The sequence below is a fragment of the Cygnus atratus genome, chromosome 8, assembly GCF_013377495.2.
Source record: "Cygnus atratus isolate AKBS03 ecotype Queensland, Australia chromosome 8, CAtr_DNAZoo_HiC_assembly, whole genome shotgun sequence".
NCBI classification, from domain to species: Eukaryota; Metazoa; Chordata; class Aves; order Anseriformes; family Anatidae; genus Cygnus; species Cygnus atratus.
In genome coordinates, this window is record NC_066369.1 from 1,390,457 (window position 1) to 1,408,446 (window position 17,990).

Sequence of the window (17,990 nt, forward strand, 5' to 3'; positions counted from 1 at the left end):
GCCTTTGAACACTTTGAGTCAGTGAAAAATACATCATATCTGAAGCATCTGGAACATATTGCACTGAAGGTCATCTGAGGACTGGATTAAGTAAAACAGACAACACGAATTCTCCTGCACAAACCATATTTGTCAGTTCTAAATTACATGCAAATACCTGGGGAAATGTGATCAGCAGTGGCCATAAGTATAAAGATCACGTTGGTACTAAGGCTGAAAGTGCTCCCTACAGTAGAAACAATCCAGAACCATACTTCTCAAGCTGTGGAATGCTGCTTTAGCTATGGATTAAATTTAGACTCATCTGGCATTTCAGCTAGGTACTAGAGAGCACCATGTTTACAAGTATACTGCAAACGAGGCATCAGAAAGATCGGTATACACACAAAGGCAACTTAACAGGTAAAGGTTTTGATAGACATAATCGAGGAAAGTGAATTATAGACCACTGAAGACTTCATGTCAAATTACTATTTTCACTTGTCCTGCTGAATATATATTTATAAAATCAGAGATTTTTACAGAGATCCTCATGCAGCCATGTAATTTCATGAAGCGTTATCAAATTCTGTCATTGTTTTCTCCATTTTGAAGTCAGTTTTGTACGAAGCCTCAAGCAGCGCTTGATTGCTTTCTACCTTGGTGCAGTGCATGCATATGTATTGTTCAGATTACATGAGGAGGGAAGCACATACTTACTGCATTCCTTACAATTCTGGTGTTTTTCATCTTGCGAACAAGAGTGAGATAGAAGCCAGATCCAAAGCAGTTCTTAAGGAATACAGGGGAGCCTGAGCAGAAGAGTTTTCCATGGGATATGATAGCTATCCTATCTCCAAGAATGTCTGCCTCATCCATGTGATGGGTTGAGAGGATGATGGTTCTGCCTAGAAGGAACAAGGAAGAACATTTAAGGGACGACCTCTCTCAGGAACTCAAAACAGCACATAGTTTTTGGCAATTAATGCAGGGTTTTCTCTGCACCAGGGCCAGCACTCAGTTTGCTGCATCCATAATCGTCTGCTCAAAGAATCTTGTTTGCATATATCCCTAGCATGCAAACTTTCCAGTACCTAAAGGGGGCCTACAGGAAAGCTGGGGAGGGACTCTTTATCAGGGAGTATAGTGATAGGACAAGGGGGAATGGCTTTAAACCAAAAAAAGGGTAGATTTAGATTGGATCTCAGGAAGAAATTCTTTACTATGAGGGTGGTGAAGCACTGGAACAGGTTTCCCAGAGAAGCTGTGGATGCCCCATCCCTGGAAGTGTTTAAGGCCAGGTTGGATGGGGCTTTGAGCAAGCTGGTCTGGTGGGAGGCATCCCTGCCCATGGCAGGGGAGTTGGAATTAGATGGTCTTTAAGGTCCCTTCCAAACCAAACCATTCTATGATAAAACAGTTTACACAGCAGGCACATGCTGTATCTATTGCAGGCTTAAAAAAAAAAAAACAAACAAAAAAAACCCCACACTTTACTCCCTCAAACCTGTTACCTGAGCGATACTTCAGCAGAAGATCCCAGATAGATCGCCTGGAATATGGATCAACTCCAGAAGTGGGCTCATCCAAAACTACCACTTTCGCTTCACCAACAAAAGCAATGGCAACAGAGAGTTTTCTTTGCATTCCACCTACCAGAGGATGGAGACACCCAGGAGTCTGAGATGAATCATGCACATGGTAGGGATGTAATTAACACAGTTTTTCAGGGTAGAGAGAGACAAACTGATACGAGTAAAACAAAACCCATCCTCAAACAGATTTCTGCAACATTGGATCCATAGTCACATATTTCTTCTGAAGTTCAAAACAACTCATTAATTATTATATATATATATACATACATATAATTCATTTACTTATTTTAGAATTTTTCATTTCCGTGTTACATTTTCCAGTTCTGACCTAAAGAAAAAGCACAAAAATCTGAAATTTTTCATATTTTTGTGTGAAATCGGCCAACTTTTACAGCTGCAATCAAGACAAAAGTGTAAGAACTCCTGACTCTGTATTCAATTCAGCTTTTGAACCTGAAAGTGAAATATGTTCAAATACACTGCATGCATTTTTTAACCTTTAGAATTAAAGAAGTTGCCCCTACCAAATAATGCAGTATTCTAGAGTACTGACACAAACAGGGGACCAGCACGGTGGTATAATATTTCATTTGCCTTGAAATTATACAGACTTTTTTGTTGTTGTTGTTACGCTGATAGATATATTTTTATATATTCATTTAAAATCAGCAACTTTTAAGTATATTTGAATTTGTCACATTTATAAGAAGCACTAGCTTCAGGGACAGATTTTGCCAGTTTTTTGTGCAGTCCCATTAAGCAATCTCTTTAAGAGTAAAGACCTCCCTAGTGCAGAGTGATTTGGCAAAATACAGCCTCAGACAATGGAACTAAAACAATACTTGAGTTCTTCACCCACAGATGAAGAAAAGGCAGCAGAGAAAAACAACTCTTAGAACAGTCTCGTGGGCACCTGACAAATTCTGAGCCTCTTCATTCCTTTTATGGGTGAGGCCCATGTCTTCTAGCATCGTTTCCAGCTCTTGTTCAGCTTCATCCCTGGATCTCCCTTTCAGTTGGGAATAAAACAATATGTGTTCTGCTACAGTAAGGCTGTGAAATCAGACAGAAAGGCATCAAGGCAATCTAAATGAATTAGCACAATTTTTCCAAACAACAATAAATTTGCTCTAGGTTTATCTTGCTGAAAGAAGAGGGCCTACTTTACCCTAAACTTGGATCACAGATATTGTTTGGTATCAACACACTTCACTCAGCTGTCACAGGATCTTCCTTTGCCTTTTCAAATCAGAAACTGCTACCAAAGGAACAGGCATAACAGACATCAAGCTACCTGTTTACGGGAATGAAACAGGTACTGATGTGGGCAACAGCATCGAGGAAGAAAGACTACTGTTGGTATGACTACCAACTGATGGCAGTAAATCTGGAAATCATCTGAGAAGGTAGTCAACTGTCAAGTGGTAGGGCACAATGGGCATAAAAATATCCTGCTACTGCAGTGTCAGATCAGATTTTTCTGCTTTAGGAAAAAAAAAAGTGGCCTACATTATAGTGCGTGAAATCCCAGGCTGAACTCCTGCCAACCCACACTACAACATAAAATGCCAATACAAAGAACACTGTCATCTTCCTTGGAAACTTGTTTGTTCCCAGATAAATGATGCCAGAGAAATCTACTAAGGACATACAACAACTATATTGTAGGAGTGTTAAGAGTTGGAGAAGTACCTCTGCGATACAGAGGTACACTGAGAGCAGAGCAAGAGAAACAACACAGGCTTTGGGGATGTGACAAGAATGCACTCTTGTTCTTAAAGCTAGTATGGAACAATACTTACTGATTGAATAGGATGTTGTACTGAGGGCACATGCCTAATTGTTGCCGAATGGAGTCCATGTGGGTTTGAATATCCAGGCCACCAATCAGCACAGTTCCAGAGGTGGGTGGGAAGAGGCCTGTCAGTATTGACCTATGAAAATAAAATGAGGGAATTCCCACTCACCCATCTTTCTGTGCCAGATTAGGAACACACCTTACATGATTCCACTAGATGGAGCATGATGACTTCTTACTATGGCCTCGATGAAACAATCCTAATGAAAAGCATACATATGCATATTCTTGCACACTGCAGTGAGAATCTTGTGGCTCTGCTAATGTTTAAAACTTCTGATAAACCTGCCTGTAAACCTGGTTTTGGCCTGCAAACAGAAAACTGTTTCTGTCAGCTACGCTGTTTCAGAGGAGTTTGTTAAGTGTGTTACACTACTCCTGTGTACAAACTGGTCTAAAATGAAGCTCAGTAGGACCAATAGTGCTTTAAGGTCTCTAGCCATGCTGACTGGCTCATACCTTAACCTTTATTTTCTGTAAAATGGAAGGGGGGCAGAGCATTGGGTTGCAAATGGATAGGATAATGGATTTCTCCGTTCTGAAAATTTCAAAGCAGTAGAAATTTTTGCTTTTATCAGCGGAATCATAGAATCATCAAGGTTGGAAAAGACCTCTAAGATCATCTTGTCCAACTGTCAAGCATTTAATAAATACATTTACACAACATTTCAGCAGATTACAATCATTTTGTTTGGGGTCAAACATTTTTCATGGAACAAGTAAAATTTTCAAAGGCAATTTAAAGTGCTTTTGAAATAAAAGTCTTTTTGAATTAAAAACCTAAACTGTTCTGCTGGGGAACATTGTAATGAAACACTTCAGTTCTTTCAACATTTGGTGAACTCTTCACAGATTCATTAGGTGTTTTGTTCACCAATTAATCCTATTATGATAAATAAAGTCCTGTATGAAGAAGATTAAACATACTTGAAGTCCATCTTCCTGTGACTTTAGGGTTCTAGAACTAAAGGAACATTTTAATCTGGGTATATATCTTTAATATACATAACCATTTTGTCTAAAGAGCATCTGAATTTACATCCTTTGCACACAGGCCAAAAGCATGTCTGACAAAGCCACTTAGACAGAGAAACCAAGAATATGCAGACTGTAGTAGTTTTCAAATCTTCATCTCTTTCAGCCAGATGTTTCTTACTCCTCACCTATTGGGAGTTGGCCATAGGAAATTAATGTTGGGGTGTTGGAGGACAGAATTGCTTCCTCCTTTCTGTATTTCCACTAGTGTGTGTCACCATTGCCTCACTCTCAAAGCTTTAGCTAGACCAGCGTATCTTCTCTTTGCTTAGGGGCAGCATTTCCCTGTCTGGGACAAGCTTGATATTGTGTCAATCTAGCCACAAGGGTGGCAGAGAAACAAGGGAAGAGTGAAATGAGAAGGCTGCTCCTCAGGACTCAACAGAACACTGCTCTGGATTTGCTTCTTTAAAATACAGACTTACATGGTGGTTGTCTTTCCTGCTCCATTGTGACCAAGAAACGCTGTGATCTGGCCCTCATAAAAAGTAATATTCATCCCATCTACTGCTGGCTTGGGCCTGTTCGCAAAAATCTTCACCAGGTTCTGAACACATACTCCTGGAATCAATCCTGTTGGCTCAGGTTCACAGAGGGTATTTACTTGAAAGGCAAGAAATTAAGAATGAGAAAAGAATATAAGAATATGTGTCGATCCCAACTTTGATGATGACACATCAGTAAGTGCACATACCCAGTAAAACATGCCAGGGCCAGATTCTCCAGTCACACCAGTAGTTAACTGAAGCAAGGTTCCTAACTGCAGTGCAATTTGTTTAGATTCACCTAGCTATGAATGGCAGAAGAAAGAGAGCCCAGAATTGTAATGGTCTGTGGAGATGTAGCTCACTAGATCAGGTGGAGCTGAACATGCTTTCTGTTTTTACTGTGTAGCTTGAAGATTATTTGGCACTGTTGTCTTTAGATACTTAGATAGGCTGAAATTACATTAAACGAGCAGCATGTTGCCTTTCCAGCCAGGCTGAAATCTGCCATTCAAATCATCTGCCCAGCTGTGCATTCTTTTACCATGATGCTTTAAAAAAACAACATTCGCCTTTAATCCTGGTAGGTGAAATTTACCCCCTTGCTGAGGCCAGCTCAAAACTTAGGCATTACCTAACAGGAACACTACATGGGATGGCTTTCCCTCAGGATTAAAAATGCATTATTGTAAACAGCACCATCAGGAATTTTTATTGCATCAGCTTCTAGACAAAACAAACTTCCTTTGAAGTAAATTAAGCCCTTGGGCAATGTGAATTATGGGAGTTGAGAAATTTAAACTAAAGACCCTGTCCACTTTTGTTTACACAGAATGCTTAAGGCTTTGTAAGGAGGCTTGTTTTGCAATTGCAGTTCACTTAAATCATTCACTACCCATCAGGCCTGTGTGGAGAGCAGCCAATGCCATCTGGGTGAAACCAGCCCCACCTCCATCAGCGACTTTTAAGACTCTGTCATTACACACAATGCTTGGGAAAAAGTCCCAAATATGTTGTACATGAGAGAGCTGCGTATACTACAGAGCAGCTGAAATAACTCATCTAGATGGGAGAGCTTTATTTGAAATAAAATGATGCTCATAACAAACTTTTTTTTTTTTTTTTAAGGAATCTAGGCTTTTGCTTTACTGGGGCAAATACAAACTTCCCTGTATTCTCAGAAGTTGAGATGAAGGCTAGATAGTTCTGCATATACGGGCAATTGAGGTACCATCCCATTTTTTATGTGTATCATTAGCTCAGTTCTTATTTGCCTGCAAGGCTCATTGACAATTTCTGAGACAAATGCTGTGTTTTCTGAGACAATTTCTGAGACAAATGCTGACAAATGCTCTGATGATCTCCTCCAGTATCTGCTTAGCATCACCTGACAAGCACTGGTGGGGGGGTGAGCTCCCTTTATTGGGGTGGGCCATTCCTCTATCCTGATCTTATTCCCACAATGAAATTTTGGACCATTAGGTCTTTCTTCAGAGGTGGCAGCATTTATAGGGGATGTGAATGGGGCCTTTGGTGAAAGCTCTGCTTAAAGCATACCAAGCAGTTAGGCTTTATGCTGTGTCTGCCCTGCTCTGTGAACTGGTGCTAATATTGGACTGCAGTAGAGTTAAGCCATTAGAACCATTTCCTATCCCACCACTCTTACATGAAGCACCACTGCTAACACAAAGCCATTTTAGAAAGTATCATTCGACTATACCAGCTCTACTCTTGACTTCTCTACCCACTTCCCAGTTTCTGCATGGCTGGCTGAAAAGGAAGGAAGGCTTCTTTGTGCAGTGACAGGCAAAGCCCTTCCTCTCTGGGCATGTAACAGCTGGAACCTGGGAGCTGATGAGTACAGCACCACAAAGATAAGGCAGTACTAAGAGAAGATTGGCTGAAGTAACCTTTGCCCTCTGCCTGTCTTGTTTCTTTTGAAGTCCTGTCCTGTTTCTATTCACCCTGAATGCATGCTTTCAGTGCCTACGTGAGGCGCTCTGATGACCCCACTTTCATCTCCAGCTTCTCAAGAGAGCTGTCTATAGCAGTTACTTTTGCTACAGAATCCACATCATTCCTCTGAGCACCACATGCAGAAAACTCCTCTGGCTTCCCACAAAAGAGGACACTGGCACTTGAAAACAAGACAGGTCATTCAGGAATTCTTAGGTGGTGGCTAATGTCAGCATCAGAAGAGGCTACAGACAGACACACAGCACATCAGATAAATCCCTTTGAAACCAACCTATCCCCACAGATGCAAAACACACTGAAGACAGGCAAAGAAAGGGGGGCAGGAGAGAACAGCATTCTTCTCAGCATAAGTATTTATATTAAAGTCATGGCTCTGTTTAATCCTAGGAAGTCAATGTATGCCTCTCAGAGGTTTCCCTTAGCAAGTACACTAACTTGTTACAGAGACAGCCTGCATTTCCACCATTAAGAACAAAACAAAACAAAACAAAAACAAACACCCCACCACCACCACCACCAAATTACACAGCTCTCCTGAAAGGCATCTCTTTTATGGGTGGTGTCTAAAATATTCTGAGTGATCTTGAATGTAGACAAATCAGTAGGAGGGTAGCTGGGAGAATCAGTGCCTCTCCTAAACTTAGCTCTGGCAGTTGCATGCTAACCTCTTTAATAACTGCAATCATTCCTATATTTACTTTGTACTTTATACTTTATACTTTTTACTATAGTACTTTATGAAGTACTATAAGTATGGTATCTGAGAAATACTCAGATTGCTCTCTCCTTACTATTCATTTCATCTTTGTCCTGGACATCTGTCTTAGGCATCCCCTGCTCGCCGGGCTCTTTTTCTCGTTTGTGTTTACATTGTTTGTTTTTACCATCCTCCCCCTGGTTGTCACTCTTTTCTTCTGGCTTTTCAGGTTCTTCAGATTTCTTTGTTCTGCTTTCATTTTTTTCCCCTTCCATGGCCTTCTGCTCCACACAGCATTCTGACTGTGGACTGTTTTCTATATAAAACAAAAGTAACCAACATTTAGTCAACCAAAATTTATTTTCCTCTTATCTTTAGAGGTGCATTGAGGAAAAGGACGTAGTCCTAAGCCTCGAGATCTGCAAGAGCATTAATCAAAGTGCTTTACTCAGGTTAAGAACACAGCACTTGAGGCCATCTAGATTAAAATCTGTTTCACCATGTCAGAAACAGATATTTACAGAAGAAGACTGACAATTTTGCAATTATAGACTCAAGAGTAGAAGGTCCTTACTAACATAATGTATATGTTTTATATATTTATATTTTGTCCATGAAGCTCCAGACTAAATACTTCACCACGCTAAGAGAAAAGCTATACAAGTGTTTCACAGACTTACAGGGACTGAGAGGAAGAAAACCCAATGAAAAGATGAAATGAAAAGCAAACTGCTACTTAGGTTAAGAGGCTAGCTCCAGACCAGAGCAAATGAGTTGGTGTTAACTTTTACACCAGAATTTCTGGCTTTCCAACTTGGTCTCAGATCTTATTGACACAAAAGAAGAGTCATACAAAATCACTAGAAGTAGGAAGAACCATAGTGTAAGAAGAGGGATCCTGAAGAAACTGTATACATAACAGATTCATGCTGGTAGCCTAGAATGTCACTACCATTATCAAATAGCCCGGGACTTAATTTTGTTGTGGAATTTCACCATAATTTTCTGCTATAAGAAATTCTAGAACGTAGAGCTGCATAAAGTTACCAGGGGCACAAATAGCTACATAAGCAACAAATTTATCTAGTCACCTAAAATGGCAAAATGAGGGATAAAAAAAGTACATCGATACAACCAAATTTTAAAAGTACCTGGATGATTTACCAGTTTAGTTTTATTTTTCAGTCTTGCATTTTCATTATCTGACATTTTCTTATCCCATTTCCTTCCAAACACATTAATGAGCTATGACTAATGAAGAAAATACTTAGTAATGCTCTTGAAGGAAAAGATAGGAGTTGAGAGAAGTTCTACAGCTGTTCATGTAAGCTGAGGCACACTAAAGAGGTAAGAATCACATGCCTCAGGAATTCATCACACAGAGTTGACCTTTCTAACTCTTCCTGCTTGAGAAAACCCAAGGTGATGTTTTGTGAAAGAGAAGATGAAATAGTACAGAACAGATTCTTAGTAATGCTCTGAGCCTAGCAGAGATAATCATGAAATAATTTAGATCAGAAGAGCCTTCCAAATGTCTACAGTTCAACCATCAAAATAAGGCCAAATTATAGCAGGTCGACTTTTTCAAAGAATAGAGATTTCACAACATCTCTGGGCAACCTGTTCTGGTATCTTTACTTTCATAGTAAAGATTTTTTTTTTCTTATATTGAATCAGAATTCCAGTTTTCCAGCTTATATCTATTGCCTCTCATCCTCCCACTGGATACTTCTGAGAAGTTTGGCCCTCTCTTACCCTTCTCTCTTAAGGCTGAGCAGATCCAGCTCTCAGCATCTCCTCATTTGTCATACGCTCCAGTTCTTCATCAACTTGGTGACTCTTTGCTGAGCTCCCTCCATTAACTCAATGTCTCATTTTCACTGGGAATGCCCAGACTGGACATCGTACTCCAGATACAGTCTCACAAGTGCTGACTAGAATGGAATGATCACTACACTTGAACTTCTGGCTACACTCTTGCTAATATAGTTCAGGATACAGTTGGTCTTCTGGGCTACAAGAGCACACTTGATCATGATCATGACAGCTCATGATCAACATGCTGTCCACCAGGCCTTTCCTACAAAGCTGCCTACCAGCCAGGTGGTGGACAGTCTGTACTGTCACACGGGGTTACTCCATCCCAGATACAGTATTATGCATTTACTTTTGTTGAACTCTGTACAATTTCTGTAAAGTCATTTCTATAGCCTGTCATGGCCCACCTGAACAGCTGTCTTGCACCCCACTGTTCCCTCCAATTTGTTATCTTCCACAAACTTGCTCGGGGTGCACTCTATTCCATCACTCAAATTCTTAAAGAAATTAAACAGTATTGACCCCAGTGTTAGTACCCAGGGATGTCACTAATAACTGGTTCCTAGTAAGGCTTTGTACTATTGATCACATTCCTTTGGGCTCAACAGTCTAGTCAGTTTTCAACCCCTTTGTTGTTCACTCAGGCAGCCTGTATCTCACTAATTTGGCTATCAGAATGCTACAGAATTCCATTCTATAAAGCCTTGCTAAAGAAAGGTTAAATGGCATCCAACACTCTCCTCTTGTCCAGTGATCCAGTCATCTCATCACAGAAGAAAATCAAATTGGTTAGGCATGATTTGCTCTCAGTAAATTAATGTTGTTATTTCTTATCATCTTGTCCTTCATGTACTTGGCTTCCAAGAAGGATCTACCTTATAACCTGACCAGGTACCCAGGCTAGCCTCTACAGAACTAGGATGACAGCTGCAGAAAGGACTGAAAATTTGTGCCATTTTTTCTCAACAGTGAACTATTAGATCAGCTCAGATATCTGATATAAATTCACTCACAAAATAAACTCTAGGGTTTACTTGAGCAAAATGTTTTATCTAAGCAACATGAAAAATACTATTAAAAGCTAGCAATAAAGCAGAAGCCATTGGCTTTTCTGTTGATAACCCACCTGAGCAACTGAATGTTTTGGCATTTTCACGCCTGCAAAATCACGTGTCCCCCTTGTACTGGAAATACATTAAAGAACACAGAACTTAGGAGCCATTAAGATAACCAGAAAATGGATTTTGTTTTTACTAAATTTAGGTTAAACTAAGTAACTAGAAAATGTCAAAATCCTATAAGCAACTGTGCTCCAAATCTGAGATACTCAAAGGAGCTCTGATGCAGAATATGCCCAAATTCCAAAAAAAGTCAATGAGATGTAGTGACTGACATCTTATCTGTGCCTTCAGCAATTCCTCATTCATCTATAAACATATTCCAAGCCCTCTTTTGGCTCTTTCCTCCTCCTTCCTACGCACATTTCAATCAGGAGGGTAGCAATTGCAAAGCACAAGCAGATGACAGGCTCCATAATATTTAGACGAGCCTCTAACATTCTGAATACTCTCACAGCAAGCCTAAAGGAAAACCTGCTCATTCTTTCAGAATGCACCATAAGACAAAGCCTCTTCAAAGAAAACAATGTTATAGCTTCCTCTTTCCTGATCAAAAGATGTGAGCATTGGATGTATTATTCAGCATGTTCACAGAAAGGATTAACTCCCTTCTGGTCTAAAAGCATCATCCTGAAATGAGACTGCCTTGTCAGCAGTCTGAGCTGATGAAGGGTAAAAGGGTGGTAATGAACAGACTGAAGAAATGATTTCTTTATCTGTCATTTTGATTGGTTTCGCTGTTACTTGTAAAACTAAGACAGGTTTCAAAACACTACCTTCAGCAAGCCTCTACTCCAGACATTAATCATCATTATGCATTAATTCCAATTTAAATACAATCACCCACATGATGTGCTTAACTACTCTACTATCAATACACAGACAAAATTATGCAAAAGCAAGATTTCTGCTCTTACTCAAGTCAGTCCAAGGGCGTCATCAATTTTGATCGTGCTTACAAACCCAAAGGAAACAGTTAAATTAGTCTGAATTAGAAAAGAATTAGGTTTAGAAAGGGGAAAGGCCTTTAGAAAAGGGGATCCTCAGTGTAAACCAGATCAACACTGTATCTCATTTTGACTCATTTTACAAATGCCGTGTTGTGCAATAAGAACTCCTTGAATGTCTCAAAAGGTGTTGGTTAGAGAGTGGGAGTTTGATGTTGCTTGTTAACCCATGATTTAAAGGCTCTCAGATGGAACAGTGACTCACTTCTAGCAACTCTAATAATAGCAGGCCACTCCAAGTTCAAAGGCACCTGCTGAGATTCCCAGTATATGTCTGTCCCTAATCTTTGCAGCAGCTCATGTAATGAAAATGCTACACAGTCACCTCTAAGCAGATCAGTGGTTTTGAAGTTATTTCTAAATATCAAAGTTTTGAAAGAACTCACCATCAGCAGTTGCTGTTTTTTCAGCTTTTGGGTTTCTAGAGCCAAACCAGTAAGATTCCTGCAAAGGGAAATACCAAGGCTGTGGTAGCCCATAGTCCCCTAGAAGAAAAATAAGAAGGTGACACGTACTTTATAACCACATTTCTCAGTGGGCACAAATTCATCTAGACAAAGTCTGAACTGTAATTACAAACACTTGCAGTTGCCTTAGCGGTCATAGTGTTACCTATCAGAGGTCAAACTGCCCACCAACCACCTGTCAGAACAGATTTTGTTTGCAATTATTATTAGCCCAGGAGTAAAATATTCAGAAAATGTAATCTGATTTGCCTTAAATTTTCTTAAGTAGAATGTGGTTTAATTACAGAGTAAAGCTACTCTCTACCTGGGGACAATCAAACCAACAAACCAACCAGCAGCTGCCAAGGAACATCCTGATTGCTTAAGATGGGATCCCAGCCTCACTCAATAATTTTCTTTAAATGACTACTTGACATTTGAGGCACTGGGCCTGAACTCTCAACTCGCAATGAGAAAAGAGACTCTAGCTGTTCTTTTAGCACACAGCCTTCCAGGAAAAATGAGACCAGGAAAAAAGCAGATCTTTTCTTAAACAGAAATGGGCCTTTTTTGGTCATAGGTTAATTCTGTTTTGAAAAAAGAAAGTATGATAACATTATCCATTCTTGCTGGACCAGACTCGAGTCAGTGACAGTCCATACTGTTTTCTTGGATCACAGTGATTTGCAAGTGGATAGTGCATAGTGATAAGCAATGGAAATTTGTGACGCTCACTGATAGATGGTCAGTTTTTCTGCACTGAAAAACACTTTGTGAAAGTGTCTGCTTATTTTTGACTTACCAAAAATATCCTTTATGTCAGGCAACCACTTGTACTCCCATTATGCACAAAAACGGCCTGTCTGAATTCGTAAACAGTTTGCCTATTTGAGTTGTTACAGACTGGATTCTATTCCTTTGAAGCTGGTAGCTAAAACAACTGCTTCTCATTCAGGATGAATGCAAAAAGCCAAGTGAACTCCATTATGGAGCAGAATGCTTAAATAGCCAAAAGAGCAGTGTGCCAATGGGTGGTTGCTTGCAGAGAAAACTTGAGCAGGAGCTGAACCATATGATTCAAAGGATTATCCAGGGAACTCAAATAGTAAGTTCAAATATTACAGCATTGATTTGCTAGGCCTACATGTGTGTAAGAGAGAAATGCTATGAGAAATTTCAGTGAAACAGAGAAGCAGAAAGCCAAGGAGACACTCAGAACAAACAGTGAGTGGAATTGAACATGCTGAATAGAATCGCTGAGAAATATTACTTTTGTGTAAAGTGCTGGCTGAAAAAAAATAGACTTGGAAACATGAGCAAAGAAACTCTCTCCTGTTGTTTAATTCTTGCTGTGTTTGTGGAAATAATACATTGTCTACACTTGTTTAAATAAACAGGGTTGCAGCACAGACTTGTCCAAAAAGTGACTTTTATGAAAGTTACTGCATATCAGCTTTGAAAGTAAATAAGATAATTTGTGTTAAACTTCTTTGGGAGGACACATTTCTTAAAAACCAAAATGGTGTTAATTTGGTGTAGCATAGCTCACTTTAAAAGGGACACAAACAAAGCAGAATTAAGGCCATTTAACAATTATGGAAGCAAAATATCCTCAAATACATCTGAAACAACTTTAAAAAAAACAATACATACTTTGTTTTGGATTAACTATCAGTAAGTGATGTGTACAGACAAGTACAGGACCAGAAAGTACATCACCTTTCTTTTTCTTTCCTTCATTTCCATTATTGTCAGGACTAAAATGGGAGAAAGGAAAAAAAAAGAAAAAAGTGGAAGTCCTTAATAAACTCACGGTGCCATAATGGGTAAGACTCATGGTCTACAATGTCAAATACTCTGGTTTTGACAGAGAAATACTCAGAGACTGACTAGACTAATGTAACTTACAACAATTACCACTACTTCATATGAATAAGAAATTAACATACCTGGAAAAACATTATCAAGGTACCAAGAAAGTATTCCATACAGAAAAGCATCAAAAAGCATCATTTTAATGGAAAACAGAAAACTGTATTCATCTCCTTCCAAGGGACTGGTTCTGATGTTACCCCACTGTAGGCCAAGACCTTGCTCTTCATAGCGCGACAAGTATTCTGTACCAAAACCAAAAGCTACTTGAGAAAGCAAACTCTGGAATGAAGAAAAAATGTCATGAACTCAGACAGAGGGACATTTGCTAAAGCAAGGAAAAAAAAAAAAAAAACAGACCTTTGGGGACTGGACTTCAAAACTCAATCCTGCCTAAAAAATAATCAGGAAAAGTGCTTTCACTTTTATATCAGACTGGAATGTCTAATCCTCTGAATGGTGGCAATTCTAAGCAATATTTAGCCATAATAGACTGAATTCAACCTTGGCCCCACTTTATTTAGCAACAAAAAACCCTTCAAATATTTTATTTTCTATAAATGTCTCTGTTCAGAAAATACTATATATTCATCTAGAAGTTCGCAGTGTACACTTTGCCTATATTGGAGAAACAAAATATCTGAGTGTATGGGGCAGGGACAGTGTGAGTAACAAGACAAAGTATACCAGATGCTCAGGATAAGGAAATCTGCAACCATCCCCTGCTACTGTTTTTTCACACAACAAACTAATAAACCAGCACAGCATCCAAAAGTTGTCTTCAGTGTTGCTCTACAAAAACACATAAAGAAAGGGCATGGTGCTGTTTAACAGGATATGTAGTTCAGCCAGGAATGACAGACAAGAAGGATCCTGACAGCAACTCCCAGTAAGGCATTATCATAGTGTGCTAAGTAAAAAATGTTTGGTTTTCAGCAATCGTTCATTGTTCAATTACTTTACTTGTCCTAAAAATGTTACTTTTAATTCAGACCCCTCTCCACATGCACAACCCCCCGTAACTCTTGTAATTAGCTGTTCTTCAGAGGCCAACCTTTGAACAACAAATATAAGACCGAACATACTAGCAGCAGAGAAAAGTATTCATGGCTTCTGGCTAGCAAACAGTCTTACATTGGTCCTCTCTCCTTCACTTTAGGGTGAGAAGAGAGTTATCTTTATGTTAAACTGTGTACAATTTCCAAAAAGTAATCTTTTTTCCTTCTCAAATCAGAACCTGTCATGGGCCAACCCTACTCATTTCCTTATAAAGGCTTATTCACTTGCAATCTCTAGGTATTTCAGAGGCGTGTCTCTCTCTGAATCAAAAAAGCAAAGGCAAGGAGGTGTGCAGTTCTTTGTTACTCACACATGGATAGTGAGAAGGGCATCTTCAATGTGAACCCCAAAATACCACATAATGAGTGAAAGGCTTACTGCTAAGATCTTCAGATTAACAGTCATGCGGTCTTGCCAGACAAAGCAGACAATGTGAGGCAGGTACAAGGTGAAGTACAGGACTCCACTGCAGGCAGCTGCCAGATTTGCTTTGGAGAAGAAGGTGCTGAACAAGAAACACTGCATTATAGTGGCTGTAGTGAAGGTCAGTAGGAATAGGAAGAAGAGAAGTGGACTGCTATAATGTAGCACTTGGCCGCACTGTAGGCAAAAGGAAAACAGATGAATTAGAAGCACTGTCACATTTTGAACTAGCAGAAAAGGTCAGAATTGCCATTGACACGTAACCTGTAATAAGCAGTAAGCCAGTCTTTCTTACCCAATACATCTAATTTGCCCAAGAGTAATGTTTCACTACTTGAGGTCATTACAAAAACAAATCCTTTATTTAACTTTATCCCTGCTTTTGAATTGTGACTACAGGTCAGCACCACAGGCTGCAGCGTTCATATTTGTATTTGATGTCTGAGCTAAGTTCAAAACTGATTGAAAACACAGTATGTCCTTGTCTTAATATGCAAATGATTCTAAGCAAGATGTGCCTGCATGGAAATTCACACATTTTAAATAAAACTATCCGAACTGTCATAAGAATTTTTCATTGATCTCTTATCTTCTCCTCAGTCCACTTGCTCATATGCAAGAAAGATGACGTAAGGAAGCCTGACAAAATGCATCTTAAAAAAATGTAACAGGAAAATTAGGAAGTACTTCTTTCTGCCCCTAAATGATATTCAAATTCCAGAAGGCTATCACCACTGAGGAATCCAACTGCAGTTTCTCTGAACTAATTGTGTACTAAACAACCCTCTGGGTGAACTTCTGACTCTTCTTCCTTTAGAGCTTTTGTAGATTGAACATGCCCTCTCAAAAAGAACATGGACTGCTGCTGATTTTCTATTCTAAAAAAATGTTGAGACCTATTTATTAGTCTCAACATTGTTTCAAGCCTTACAAAAGGTTCAGAATAACTCTACAAGGCTATAAATTAGTCTCAACATTGTTGTACTATACCAGTGGGCCTGTGAGACTGATTTCTTTATCAATAAAGATGCAGTCTCTTACAAGAATGTATTTACAAATTTGCATCCCACTGACATAGTGAAATTCAGGAAGGGAAGTGAATTATAGGTTTAAACACATTCCTCTCTGGTATTAACTACATCCTGATTTTTAATTAAACAAGCATAGCAAATGAAGGAAGGTTTCTCTATCTACCCAAGTTATAATGAAACTGCAAAGAACTAAAACAACATCAGGGCAGGTTGATTAAATAGAGTGGATTCAATTATAACTACGCATTTATACCAACACCAGTTCCCCACATTAGAAAAGATGGAAGGGCATTCTTGCCCATCAAAATGTTACAGATTTATGCAACTAAATAGAGCAGCCAGGAGACACTTTCTCAGGTGAAAGAGGTAGGAGGTGGGCCTCAAAGACAAGAACCAAATTGCTCTAAAATATTAGAAAAATAACAGCAATTCTGAGCCACAGAAGCAAAAGATATTTTTTTGTTTTCAGTCAGGGAGCGAAACGTTGAGGCTGTTCTGTCTCTTTTTGCATTGCAATAGTGTCATAAATTCTAAGTAGGCAAGCACTGAATATTATAAATGAATCACATACGGTGAATTTAAGATTAAGATTCCTCATATTATGACCCCTTCTATTTAAAGCAATGATTAATATTTATTGGGACCTTTGTCTGTAGGAAATACAATACATGGAGTAATCGGCTTGATTGATTGTTCTGTGGGAGCTCTCGCAAGAAATCTTACTGGTGAATTTATCTTTTGGTCTCTGCTAAGTGCTCATACTGTCATGAGGTCTGCTTACAAGAATGTGCCTGCTATGTGCTGTGATCAGAACAGGCCACCAGCTGTTCCCCACGAATGGCTCCTATACCTACCCAAACTGGTATCACCAATGCAAACACAACAGGGAGTTTGGGAGTTTCTACTGTCTTTCCTGCAGTCATTCTTACCATAATCAGTGCTGTGAGAAGGAATGTGCTCACAGCCATCATGATGAAGCTGTCTAGGAACCAAGTGCACCAAATCACCCCATTGGTGATGCCCCTGTTCTTCATTGCCTCCTTCAGACGCATTTCCTTCTCCAGCACTATACTTTTCACAGTCATGGAAACAGAATATATCCAAGCTAGCACCATGAAGATGGGAAAGGAGCGGTTTAAGGTGATCATAAAGCTACCAAAGCAAGAAGAGAGGATGAATGAAATTTAGGTAAAACAGAGAAATATTAAGATAAAAAGTAAGAATGAAAAGGAACAGGAGTGGGGAAGAATGCATTCATTAAACATGGGACTGGAAATTCTCAGTCTGAACTTTAATATGTTACTAGTGAACTTCACAAGCAACCTAAGTACTTATGAATAAATTGTTGCTTCACTTCCATGAGATAGATAAATGTCATTTCTGTTTTACAAAGAGGTCCTAAGAGATGCTAAAAGCTACAGAACATGCAGTGGGGCACAAGAATACATCTCTCTTCACAGTGAATTGCCACAATGCTTTTGCTATGGTGTACAAAAAAAATAAGACATGCTAATATTAACAATTTGGGAGTGTTGCTGTCTTTTTATGCTCCCAGGAGTCACTGGAAAAGAGTGAAATATATTAAGC

The 17,990-nt window shown here is 39.3% G+C and overlaps 1 protein-coding gene across 1 annotated transcript in view; it reads right to left on the minus strand.

Moving 5' to 3' along the window:
* ABCA4 (ATP binding cassette subfamily A member 4) overlaps positions 1-17,990 on the minus strand; it is a 74,685-nt gene that overhangs the window by 23,355 nt on the left and 33,340 nt on the right. Inside the window, exons 15-24 of the mRNA XM_035538111.2 lie at positions 17,333-17,555; positions 15,328-15,549; positions 13,968-14,172; positions 11,972-12,057; positions 7,838-7,910; positions 4,896-5,073; positions 3,380-3,511; positions 2,491-2,630; positions 1,494-1,631; positions 700-887 (exon numbers count right to left, since the gene is read on the minus strand). Coding sequence (XP_035394004.1) covers positions 700-887; positions 1,494-1,631; positions 2,491-2,630; positions 3,380-3,511; positions 4,896-5,073; positions 7,838-7,910; positions 11,972-12,057; positions 13,968-14,172; positions 15,328-15,549; positions 17,333-17,555 — 1,585 coding nt within the window. The remainder of the gene's footprint in view (positions 1-699; positions 888-1,493; positions 1,632-2,490; positions 2,631-3,379; positions 3,512-4,895; positions 5,074-7,837; positions 7,911-11,971; positions 12,058-13,967; positions 14,173-15,327; positions 15,550-17,332; positions 17,556-17,990) is intronic.